The sequence below is a fragment of the Aquila chrysaetos genome, chromosome 19, assembly GCF_900496995.4.
Source record: "Aquila chrysaetos chrysaetos chromosome 19, bAquChr1.4, whole genome shotgun sequence".
NCBI classification, from domain to species: Eukaryota; Metazoa; Chordata; class Aves; order Accipitriformes; family Accipitridae; genus Aquila; species Aquila chrysaetos.
Window position 1 is genome coordinate 6,840,476 of NC_044022.1, and position 12,997 is coordinate 6,853,472.

A 12,997-nucleotide genomic window follows, 5' to 3' on the forward strand; every position below is an offset into this window, starting at 1 on the left:
AGCACAAAAGCCCTTTATTATAGAAAGAAATTCTAAACCCAAGCACTGAAAACCAGTGGCATCTTATTTTAGTTACTTGCTAAAGCCTAATACATTGCATATCTACTTTTATAACAATGAGAGATAGAATTGGAGATGTAAATTTTTAGAAAAACAGTTGTCACAAGACAGTAAATCATCATACTGTAGGAGACAGAATAACAAGCAGCCAACACATAAGTGAAACTTCCCTTGAGACTTACATTGCTACTCTTGTGCTTAAAGGGGTACAAGTTTTAAATTATATTAAAGACGTTACCTATTTATCACAGTACAGCAATTTTTATAAGTATCTTAAAAACTAACCCATCTTTCTTGCATATTGTTGTGTGGGATTTGAATTTGGCTGAATTAATTGGTGAACTCCTTTGGATAAGCTGAGCTCTGAGTAGGTGGGGTGGGATTCAACCCAAGTTTAAGTCACCTAAATTTAGTCTAAATGTAGGTACCTACATAAGAGTTAACCATTAGAACACCAGTTACAGGCAGTGGAGGACTAGGGCTTGATTCAGATACCCACCCCAGGGTCCAGTGCTGTGGGGGGTACCCGAGCACCTACCTGCAGCTGGCAGATATGACAGAGGACCTATGGAAGACCTATTCCTTTCTTCAGTGGCAGCTGGAGGCCAGCAGGATATCCAAAATACTTAAAATGGCACCAAGTATGTACGTTTAAACAACTGATCTGAGGCCTTAGCCATTGCAGTCAATGAAGGTTAGAGCAGGAGCTGCCTTTGGATGAGGTGGATTGCTCTCTCAGCTGTTTTCATTGTGACCAATACCTGCTGATTTAGATGGTTCGTTCAAATGTGGATTCCAGCATTTAGATTAATAAATTTAAATGTCTTTAATTCACATAGTATCCTGTCCTGGACATTTGCCTACAATGTTAAACTACTGTCAAGCTTTTCCCAGTTCATCAAGGTTGGGTAACCAAGTAGGTTTCAGCCTGTGTGGAGCACAGCTCGGGAGCTGAAGTGCAAACAAACTGGCTGTTGGGAGAGGAGATTTTCAGGTTCTCCATCCCTATCACCAATGAAATACTCAAACCTCACCCCTAGAACAAACAGCAGTTAGTAATCACTCCCCGAGAGAAAACAGTTCTCTGCTTGCTACCATCTCCTTGCTACGCTATCTTTGCTCCCCCACCCCACAAGAGTGAGGATGTAAGTAGGACAATATGCAGGAAACACAAATTCCCAGGTCACTAGACTGAGGGCTGTATTTGTCACGGACAGGACCTGAAGGGGCATCATGAAATCCACTACCGCAGGCTAAGCAGTCCCAGTGTTGCTGGGCGCAGAAAAGCCTCTGAACTGGAGGATGATGGCTATGGGATACTTGGAAGGATGGCACTCGTACCCGATTGGAAAAGATAAAAACTATGCTGGTGGGTAATGGGATTTAGTCGCATAGATAGCTGGGCTAGGTGATGCAAACAGGACCTAGCAGCGTGTTGGGAGCAGCTGGTGCATCAGGTGGAACACCGAGGCAGTCCTGGGGACTGCGGGGGGAGGTGATAGCTGTGGGGCAGGTGGGTGCCAGGGAGAGCGTGGTGGGCAGGAGGCAAGCGCTGGAGGCAAAACTGAAGCTGTCAGGTAGAAGCTAAAAGACCAGGAGCCCAACGGTAAAATGTCCAAAGTGCTCCCAATGCCACGCTCAGTGTCAGGCAGAGAGGCCTTTTTACCCCCAAGCACCTTCATCCAGAAAGCTGTATTAAAAAGAGGGAGATTTAGGGCAAAGCTGGCAAGGTGTAATAATACATAGTGTAGGACAGCACATCCTTTACAGGCGATGTCAGTGATCACTGCATCCTCATATGGAGGATGGAGCAGAAGCTGACAAAACTCAAGCAAGAAATAGTCAGGAACAGTTGGACAAATGTTGTTTAAAGAGGATTTAGAAAAACAGGCAACCCTGCCAGTAATAGTGAATGTTTAAAAAGTAAGATGGAGAAGTAAACATATTTTTAAAGACGCTAGATGGCAGATGTCAGAAACTTGGTTGAAGGAAGATAACCAGTGGAGCATAACCAGTATATCACCATTGTGAAAGCTGTATAGGAGTAACAGAAAAGATTGTACCAGTGAAAGAGGGTCTCTAATGTATTAAAAACTAAGAGCCAAATCAGATAAACAAATTGACTGTATCATCAAGTGTCACAGGATCTGTAGTCTGGAATGCCATGCCTAAACAGGAAAAAGTACAGTGACAGGATTAAATTATGAACCACCTGAGATCACCAGGATGATGAAAGTAAATGTGACAAACCAAGGAAACCAGAGAAGTTTCAAGGGCAGCAAGCACAGTCCTAAAAGGAGACTTAAATTGCTGTCATGTGGGTTAAGCGTTGTGATGGGGCACAGTGGTACATTTTTAGGCGTACCATAAATAACTATTCGGTGCAGCTCATCAGGAGACCTACGGGAAGTGAAACAATTCTTGAACCGTTCCTGAGATGTGTGCAGGATCACACATAAAAGCTACTCTGTAAGGGTGGGATGTGTCTCATCTGACTGTATAGACTTGTAAGCTAAGCTAGGTGACCTTGACTGGAAGAAACAGGTAATTTAGGGTGTTGTTCATTAACCAAATACAGACAGATAACGAATCTTGTCCTCTGTGTCCATAATGCACTCTGAGCCAATATCCTTGCAGGGCTGAGAAGAGTAAAAAAAATCCAATACAGTATGTGTTTTAATTTAAAAGAGGGAAAGTAAATAAAAGTGAGAAGTCATTTATGTAACAAAGGAATTTAAAGGAGCAGAAAAAGGTGTTGAATGCTTGCAGGCAGCATGGAGAGTGTTCAAGGACAGCATATTAGATACTTAGAGCAAATTCATGTCATCTGTCAAAACAGACTTTGGAAACACCAGAAAAGGGTTCTGTCATTAAACACAGGGGAAAAGAATCTATCAGAAGAAGAAGAAGAAGAAAAGACATCCTTCAGATTGTTGAATTGTAACCAAATAGAAAAAAAATACCTCTAGCAATTTTGATGTAAAGCTACAGGAATGTAGAAACAATTTGCTAAAGATATGAAAACTACATCCTTTTTAAAAAATATGAGAACCCTGTAGACTACCAGACAGTTTGTAGGCCTTGTAAGCAACTGAGAAATAAAACCTGAGCTCAAATTAGATAAGGATCTGTCTCAAAATCTCAAGTAAAAGTTTTAGAGTAACTAAATGAATAGTAGCAAATTGCCAGAACCAAGATTCTAAAGGGATTTAAGAATAAAATTGCTGAGCTACTGCCTCAGCATGGAATTTGTTCCTCAAAAATTGCCTCTGGTACAAGGAAGATGGCAGCGATGGGATAACCATTTACAAAGAAGTAATGGGAGGGATCCAGTGAGCAGTAGACCAGTGAGTCTGACATGATAGTACATAGAATATATAAAGAATGTATTTAGGACTTAGAAACTATGGCAAGAGAGTAACATCAACTGTTACCACCACTGACTGGTGGACCCTTAGGATGAAGAGTCCATGTGCCCTGTGTAGAGGAAAGCTGTTGCCCACAAATGGATTAGGTTTTCTGAAAAAAATCACTGAGGATGTGACCAAGGGGATTCAGTAGGTAAAGGCTACTTGGACCTCCAAAAGGCCTCTGACAAGATCTCTTACAGATGTCTCTTAACAGAGGCCTGGGATAAGAGGGAAGATCCTCCCATGCTTTAACAAGTGAGTAACCACTACGTAACGGCGAGGAGGAATGTGGTTGGTTTTCTTAAGGAGGGAGCTCATGAGTGGAGTCCGATGTTCAGCGTCTTCACAAATAATGTGGGAAGGGAGGTATAGAATGAAATTACAATTCTTGCTTGTGTGCTAGATTATTCACGGTAGTAAAAGCACAAGCTGCTTGAACGGAGTTGCAGAAGGATTTCACAGTACGCAGACACAATGCGCTGCGCTGGTGGCAGGTGAATTTAGTGTTGATAGAGGCAAGGTAGTGCACGTGGAGGAACACGAGCCTGGTATGCTTGCAGAAGCATGGACTTTGAGCTGGATATTGCCATTCAGGAAGAGATCTTGCAATCCTAACAGATAATTAAAGTGTCAGTTCAGTGCATAGTAACAGTCAAAACAGTAAATAAAAGGGCAGGAATTTGTAGGAAGGGAATAGAGAACAAAACAGAAGGCCCAATTGTGCCACTGGTGTGGTGTGGGGGGGCCATCTCCTTGTTCCTTTCCACCTCAAAAGGCATTTTTTACAGGGGACGATACAGAGAAAGGCAAAAGGACAAGAAAACCTACTCAGTGTCTCTGTGTGAGGGATGATTAACGCGGCTAGGGCTCTGCAACTTGGAAAAAAGGACAATAGGGGAATGAAAGACTGATTGGCAGAGGAGAAATGGACAGATAATAGTTATTGTTTACAATAATGTGAGAACTAAAGGGCACCAAATGAAATCATCAGATAGCAAGTTCAAAATAAAAGATGGTTTTCACACTCTTGCTACGCATGATATTTCACATCCAAAAGTCTACAGAAATTCAGAAAGTGGTTTGAAAAATTCAGTTCATTAAACACAAAGATACCACTTCTGCCCCAGGAAGGATCTGACTCTAATCTGCAGATAGCTGGAATTTAGGAAAGTACATCAGAAAAATGCCATTACATGCCTCATCTATTTTTATGTTCTTCCCTGGGCATCTGCTACTGGCTGCTGTCAGAGCAGGGCGGGTGGGGGGGACCTTTGGTCTGCCCCAGGGTGTAGGGTCCTATGATACCAGAGGGTTATCTAGAACTGGATTTTCTTGAGGTGGGTAAACTAGCTTTTAGTTTTAGTATTTTAGTCTGTGCTACCCACAGCCTTTTCAGAGCGCCCTGCGCGGTGGGTAAGCCAGCTCAGCGTGCGTTTGGAGAGGGTCACTGTGGACTGCCGCTACAAAGGACAGCCTGCGCCTCCTCCTGTCCCCGGCTGATCCTGCGAGGAAACCAACCCGCCACCAGCTCACCCCACACCAGAACTTTTGTGGGGGTTCAGTTTGTGGCTGCACAGTTGCTAGACGTGCCGGTGCAGAGGAGGGAGAACAGTCGTCCCGCCCCCCCCCCCCACCGGCAGCATCCCATGGTGGCGCTGGGATAGACATTGGGCAAAACCACACAGTCCGTTCTGTTCTGCAAAAATCAAACCGTGACTGTTTTTCAGAGATTGTTTTTAATGTGTCTTCTAGAAGAGCTGGGTGGGGTTTGATCTTGTTCTCCTTTGGCAGTTCAGCTGTTTTTTCCCTGCAGGTAGGGGTGGGACACGGCAGAGAGCTTGTGAGCCGGTTGATAAAAAAGCGTGAAACCTTTCGCTTGCAGGTCCCAGGATCATCAGCGCTTCAGTGTCATTTCTGTTTGCTGGGTTGTTTTTTTTTAATGATTTGTGCCAAGAAAAATGTGTGGGGCTGTGTATAAACGTCTTATAACACGTAGTAGCTTGTTTTTACTGTACTATCCAATGTGTCCTTGCAGCAAGAAATAATAGGGAAGTTTGGGGATTCAGAAGAGGATTCCTATCAGTCTCCTGTGCAGTGCAGCGCAGTCTGGGTTTTTGTAGGAAGATGGCATTAATATTGCAGGGCGATGTTTGGCCTTTCCTTCTCTGACTGAGGCAGTGCTAGGGGAAACCATGTGATTTCAGTGGGTGTTGAGACGTCGCTGTGGGCAGAAATGCCTCCAGGGTTTTGTGAACACATCCCTGGAGGAGGCAGTCCCCAGTTACGGGACAGGCTCAGCTGAGCAACGCAGTTAGCAGGTAAAGAATGAGCCATAACGATTATGGAGCTTTCCAAACCGTGAATATAATGCTGTGTACAAGCGCAGGCTGCGGCAGGCTTTGCGCTCTGCTGATGGGAGCAGCTCCTGCCTTTGCTTCCCGTGCATGAACTGATCCAGCTTCACTGCAGAAGGACGCAGATGTTAAGGGTGGTAAATGCTGGCCAGTGGTGAATGAATGAGGTTGTGCTCTGGCTGGGTCAGTCCCAGTGAAAGCTGGGCTCTTTGGGTGCTTTCCTGCTTCACTCCCTATTTTCTGGAGCAGCTGAATTAAGTTTGTAGTTTGAGTGAGAAAATGTCTCCGTCCTCCCCACTTTCCCTGGGAGCAGTCTGCTGCAGCCTTAACGCTTTGGCTGCTTGTGCCCTAAATAACGATACAGCGTTTGCCTGTGAAGCAAGAGAAGTTTTAATAGCCGTCCAAAAAATACCTTCATTGTTTACTTCTGCTGGAATTTTAACCGGTATAGCGTAACAAAGATAGCCCGATACTCCGAACAGTGTTGTAATACAAAGAACTCCCAGCTCCCGTCCAAACAGCCTTTCCCTTTGAATTGCAGTCATTTGAATATAGATTGAAATCGCATTAAGCTGCTTTAATGAAAAACAAATGTACTCCTTGGCTTGCTGCGTTTGAGACGTTCGGGCACTTTGGGAGCGGTCTGGGCGGCGGAGGCGGCTGTCGGCACAGCGTGGCCGGGGCCAGGCAGCCGGGTTTTTGTTTCTTTTCTGGAACTTCCTCCCTAAGGGCACCCCATGATGTCAGCGAGCCGGGAGCTCGCCGTGGCCAGGCTGAGCGCGCCGCTGGCAGCTCCCAGCCGGCCTCGGCCTCGGAGGCACAGCCGGGAGCCGAAGGCGGCGAAGAGGCGGTTTTCTCCGCGCCGTGGGTCGCTCAGAGCCTTTTGTGGTCCTCCGCCAGCCCTTTAGGACCGAGCATCACCTGTTAGAGGTCAGACCCCTGCCCTGGGATCGAGTCGGACGGCAGCATGGTAGCCAGGGGGGGGATGGCACGATTTTGGAGTCTGGAGAGCCTTCAGATGGGTACGTGTGAGTAGAACATGCTCTCTCTCTTGCTATTTTTTACGGTGTTTTCAGATTGAACTGATAAACGGTGGCAGTCAGGGGGCCTGATTCTGATCACACTTATACCGTGTCATCCACGGGAGCCTGCAGCCTTACACTGGTGACAAAGCTGCTGGGAGATCAGAATCGGTCCCGGGCTGTCTTTTAAGTTTTTGCATCCCGTTGGTGCGATCGGAAAAGCCCACCCCACCTCTGATTTCTGTCTGTAAACAATAGAGGAATAGATGCAGAATGCAAGCGACTTGATTTTCACTTGAGTCTAACTATGAAGACAATGTAAGCTTGTTGATTTGGTGCAGAATAACGAAGAGTTATCGGTCCCCAAATTGCAGTCATTTTTCATCTGGAGCCAAATGAATTAGGTTATTTTGATGTGCTGTTGTTACTGGAACAAACCAACAGGCAGTACTGATAGTACAGTGGGGATGTATACAGGATCACTGAGATTAATTTTTTTTGGTGTTGCTTTATAACCTAAAAATTGATTTAATGAATTATTTATTTGCAGGTTTTTTTAATGAAGCAGTTTCAGTAAGTTTCACAAGATGTATTTTAAAAGTTTATCAGTGCTCAGGTTTGTGAGTCTGTAGGGAAAAAAAATCTTGTTTTTTTAAATACAGATTCTGCATCCTCCCTGGTTAGGCAGATTATACCATTAATGTGAGCGTCTATTTAAAATGCTGGGGAGTAGAAGAAAACAGTCGAATAGCCATGTTGTGTTACATCGAGACTATGCCATATTTTTCCACTTCTAAAGGAAAGAAAAATCTTCCAGGTTCTTTAGTGAATCTGTGCAGTAGTCAGCTTTGATCTCTCCTGCAAATTAATACCCAAATGACCAGAGATGCCAGCGATGGTGTGAGCGCCCGTAAGGAGGGGGTTGATGTGTTTCTCCCTGTACGGTCCATAACAGATAGGCAGCGGCGTGTGTAGCTGTGCAGGTGTGTGGAGTACAGCGAGGCTCACCCATGCGGAGCCCAGAGCTCGGCAGGCAGGCGGCACCCGGGCTGGAGGCAGGGTCAGAGCCCCGCTGCTCGGCCCTGCTGCTAGGTGGAAGTGGCAGGTTCAATAACTCTGCTTAAAGGTCTGTTCCCAGGCACTCGGGAGCGGGAGGGATGCCCTGTAGGCTGCACGGCAACTTATCTGGGACACAGTAACCATTAGAAAAGGAGTTCAGTGCCAGCAGCCCATTCTGAATTTTTTTTATTTTTTATTTTCTCTTGGATTTTTGTGCACTGTATGATCCTTAGACTCTAGTTATTCACAGCTTGGGCCTGCCATAGGAATAAATCTTCAGAGATAAATTAACAAGGACCAGAGAACGCACTCAAGCACTGGGTGACTCGTCATGAAAGCTTCTTGATTACTAGCTCATCCCCTGACCTGTTTGAACATTACAGCTGGCTTTCAAAGGCAGACCTGCTCTGAAGGGGTCTAGCACTGAGCAGTGTGGACGTGAGTCTCTCAGCAGTACTTGGTCCTGAGATCGGTCCCCAGTCCTCTTCATCTGCCAGTGTGGAGGTGATCGCCGAAAGGATCCGCCACCCAGTGGTGTACCCCAAGTGGGTTTTACAGTTTTGCACAGTAACTGGAGATTTACATGTGCGTAGTGACAGTCACTTACATGACGTTTCTCTTGGTTTATGTGGCTGTGTAAGAAGACGAAGCCCATCCTAGGTCTGGCCTCCATTTCTTTACAAAGCTGCCTCTTTGGTCAGAAAACGTACAGTTGTCAAACTGAGGATTTTTTGTGATTTGGGGCAATTACAACAAGTGTTTTTCCTCAGGCAGTTACGCTGCACCCAGTGCAGACTCCCTGCCTCCCCTCAGGCCTCGGTGGGAGAGGTGCGGGCAGCGGGCTTGGAGCGGGGGCTGCGGCGGGGGCTGCCCACCCCTCTCACGGGGGGGCCGGCAGGGAGGCGTTGGGGTGTCACATCCCTGCAGGGGATGTCACGACGGGGACTGACAGCGGCCCCGCTCTCGCTGCCGGGGGGCCGTTGGACCTCCCTCACCTGCCGTGTGGGGAGCGCGGCATTGAGACCTCCCTCCTGATTCAGGCCGTTTGAGATGTCCTCTGGGTATAAAAAAAAAAAGTAAATAACGGTTATAGTCCTGGTCCTCGCTCGCAAAAAGGAGAATTTCTCCGTTTCATCAGCTGCTAAATGAGAAAATTCCGAAGAAGAGTAAAAAGTATTTAATGGCGGGAAAGCGGTTTTCCCGAGAGCTCTGCTGCCCTCCACTTCTGCTGTTACTGCTATATCCGTGACGACAAAGGCAGCTTCTCAGAGATTCGCCTTGCATTGTTTTATTTTGGAAATCAGAAAAATGATGAAGCAAACAGCTGTTGCACCTTTGTTTTAGTTGCTGCAGATGGTGGGACGGAACCTTCGGCCTTAGTGGACGACAATGGCAGCGAGGAGGATTACAGTTACGAGGAGCTCTGCCAAGCCACTCCCAGGTACCTGCAGCCTGGAGGGGAACAGCTAGCAATTAACGAGGTAACGTCCTGGGCTTTGCATTGCTGTAACGGCGGCGGGTGTGTTTTCCACAGGTCTGAGGTTTCGTGTTAATGAGAAGCGCCGTGGCAGTAGCCGCCAGAGCGAAGAATCCGGCAGCCGTGGTGTCCTGTCTGTGGCAGGGCCCGCGGGCAAATGCCAAGGGAAGAGCACAGTGACTAGTACTTCACCGGGACTGCAGCTCGTTAGCCTGTGTCACTGCTCTGGAGTAGGACTCTAATTGTTCTCACTAATAAATACACACATAGATTTCTGAAAATCCAGAATTTTAGTTCTATCCTGTAGTAGGAGTAATCGTGGGTGCTCTAGGGAGGTATTTTGATCTGTCAGTAATTTATAAACAGTTCATTGTTTATCTTTTGTCCTTCACAACCTCATTTTCTCCCCATCTCAGCTGATAAGCGATGGCAGCATTGTCTATGCAGAAGCTCTCTGGGACCATGTGACTATGGATGATCAAGAGCTGGGCTTCAAAGCTGGAGATGTCATTAGAGTTCTAGAAGCTTCCAACAAAGACTGGTGGTGGGGAAGAAACGAGGACAAGGAAGCCTGGTTTCCAGCTAGCTTTGTCAGGGTGAGTAACTCTCTTGCTTTTGCACCATTGTCACGTGAGATTCCTAGCAGAGTGCAACAGCAATAGTCGCGGCGTTACGTTTAAGTGAAGGGCCTGGTCCTCAGCATCTTTGTATCTGAACCTCAGTGGTGTAACCCCCAACGACTTCACAAGGAAAAAAGCAATAGAGAATCACACCCCAAGATCCCTTAGCTCTTCTGACACCTTTTACAGTGGCTTCTTCCTTTTGTCACAAAAGGAATTTCTCAAGCAGAAATGAGGGCAGCAGAAAGCTCAACCGGGAGCAGTCAGCGTATATGGAGAGGACATAGCAGTTTTCACAAGGGAGCAGGGAAAGCTATGCTGCAGGGATTTCTTGGTAAAATAGAGCTTAATTTATTATCCCAACATCATGTAGGAATCTGGTTCACAGTCTGAACTCCCCAGTGGGAACTCAGCCAGATTAATGACAGTATTAACTCTTGAATGGTATAAAATTGACCTGTGTTTTAGAAATGAATTTAAAGTACTTTTTGAGATCCTGTAGTGAAGCTTGGGCCACACTGTATGAAGTACTACACAAAGTGCAAGAGATAGTTCCTGCCTTTGCCCTTCCTAGATCTCCAGCCAACATGGGCAATCAGACAAAAGTCAAAAAAGGAGGTGCTGTTATCCACGTTGTACAGATGGGGAACTGGGGCAGAGGGAAACTATTTAAAAGTATTTGAGTTGTCTACTTTTGTAATTCTTACCCATGTGCTGGCTTGGCCAAAATAACACATAAACTATTGGTAAGGGTCAGAAATAAGCTTAAGTCTGAAAAATACACAGGCAACACAACATGGTATCTCTCAGATATTGTGAGTAGAAAGCCATGTATTTAACCAGAAAGAAATCTCAACACTGTATTTGAATATGCAGTGGGTACAATGAGATCAATCCTGTTGTGGAACTCTCTCTCTAAGGTAAGAATGGGAACATTTCTGTAGCAAGGCCTCTCTCAATTGTAAGAATTTTGTAACAGTTATATCACATTTTGTAAAAGTTTGCTGCTTTACTCTAGTTTGCTTTGTTTGTTCTGGCTACAGCTGCGAGTTAATCAGGAAGAAGTGCCAGAAAATTGTAGTAGTATCCAGGATGAAGAACAAGATGCAGATATTAGCAAGCATCGTCAGAAAATAGCTGAAAACAAGGATCAGATGAGAACCAACGTTATACAGGAAATTATGAACACAGAACGAGTCTATATCAAGCATCTCAAGGACATCTGTGAGGTACATGCTTTAACCTGAGGGCATTCTGCTGACCTAATGTGAACAAAACATCCCATATAAGTCCAGAACCGGAGTGGTTTCTCATATCAAAATATTCCCAGTCGCACTTCTGAGACTGTCAGTCAGACCCTTCTTGTGTCCTCTTACAGCTTTCCTCTCTGCTGACTGCCACAAGGCATTACTTCCTTTTTTTAAAAAAAACCATTCCACTTTTGACATGGAAAAAGTGCTTTGCTTATCCGACTGCTATTTCCATAATAATGAGAGAAGGAAGTCCAGTTTATTTAGAACTTTTTACCACTTGGTTTAGATAGAAAACTTTCAGTAACTTTAATAAAACCAATTACAGTTCAGGGACAAAATTTTTGGAAAGTAACTTGCAAAGAGAATGTTTGCTGGGTGAGATTTTTTTTTGTTTTCTCCAACAAAGAGATTTTTTCTGGATGCTTAGAAGCTATGAAGAAGTCTTTAAAGGTGTTTTAGAACTACCTTGCTTGTTTGAACTATAAAATGTGGGGGGGTTCTGCTTTTTGTTCAAGTTTTGTTGGAGGCCCACACTTGGGCAAGAAGCTTCTTGGTACTTTTCACTGAAGTTTGCCTCTTTTGACGTGGACTGTGACGCATTTGACCTGTATTTGTGGTTAGCATCTGGAAGGGTGCTAAGCAACCTACCAAAATATTCTTTGTACCCTTAGTTTGCTAGGTTTCTGTCTGTATTTTTCATGTTGTCATCCTTTAGTCCACCACTCATTATTAGATTCTTTCATGAACAACAAAGTAGACAAGACAGCAGTGGTTGGGTTTTTTTTTAGATCAGACCTTTTTTATGCATTTTGAAGAAAGAGAGAAGGGAAGACAAGAAGACAAAAATTGGTTGCTAATTGGCTAATTTTAAAACATTAAATGTAAGTTTTGTCATTTAGATTCAGTATTTACTTAAGATAGTAAGCTTGACTGTGTGCGTAAAAGATCAGGGAGGAATTTGTACACGCAGCTGTGTTGTTGCCATGGTTAGCTGAGTTCTAGGACATGACTTTCATATTTTACTGACTTATTAATTCTTAGACTGATACTAATAATTAATTTTCTCTAATTCATATATTCTATACCTCTTTTTTTTAAATCTGACATGCCTCCGAGTTTGGTACAAGAGAGCTAACACACATTTTCCAAGTAGAGAAGTGAGTGAAATCTGTAGGGTGGTGCAAGCAGGACATAAGGCTGAAAATACACTCAAGTAAGACTAACCTGGAAAAGCTACTGCGGATAGTAATCCAAATTTGCAAGCTCTGCACTAGAATGAATCACTAGGGCTGGTGCAGTCAGGATCATGAAGCTGGAGTATACCCAGAAAAACTTTTTACATTCAAGAAGTGTCTGCAGTCCACGTTACAAGAGCTGCACAGAAATTAGTTTTCCTTGTCAGAGTTATCCTCCTAATAGCAGTAAATGTGGTAGCTGACTTGCAGTGTAGCCACTGCACAGCTCTCAGAGCAGATGGCTGTGGAGGAGACAGGAATATTCATAACAGTGCCAGCAATATTCAGAGTTGCTTCCTGGTAAACCTCACCGGAGCAATTGCAAGGCTTTTTACAGCTGTCTGCTCGCAAAGCAATTTGGGGGAAACCTGCCTGAAAGCAGCCAGATGGAAGAGCCTGGCAGATAACCCGTATCATACCAGTTAACCTTCGCACTGATCCGTACCCCGGTGCCATTACTGATACGAGAGTATGAGCACAGCAGCTATTCCTGGATATTTAGCCCCT

The 12,997-nt window shown here is 44.9% G+C and overlaps 1 protein-coding gene across 6 annotated transcripts in view; it reads left to right on the forward strand.

Annotated features, from left to right (window-relative positions):
- The window catches only part of SPATA13 (spermatogenesis associated 13), a 163,089-nt gene that overhangs the window by 135,483 nt on the left and 14,609 nt on the right, over window positions 1–12,997 (forward strand). For 5 of the 6 annotated variants that reach the window (XM_030043005.2, XM_030043001.2, XM_030043003.2 and 2 more), the window contains 3 exons: window positions 9,250–9,386; window positions 9,799–9,978; window positions 11,046–11,231. In XM_030043005.2, the coding sequence (XP_029898865.1) occupies window positions 9,250–9,386; window positions 9,799–9,978; window positions 11,046–11,231 (503 nt within the window). Of the gene's footprint in view, window positions 1–6,614; window positions 6,847–9,249; window positions 9,387–9,798; window positions 9,979–11,045; window positions 11,232–12,997 lie in introns of those variants that run through there. The other variant, XM_030043006.2, reaches the window with a different exon arrangement.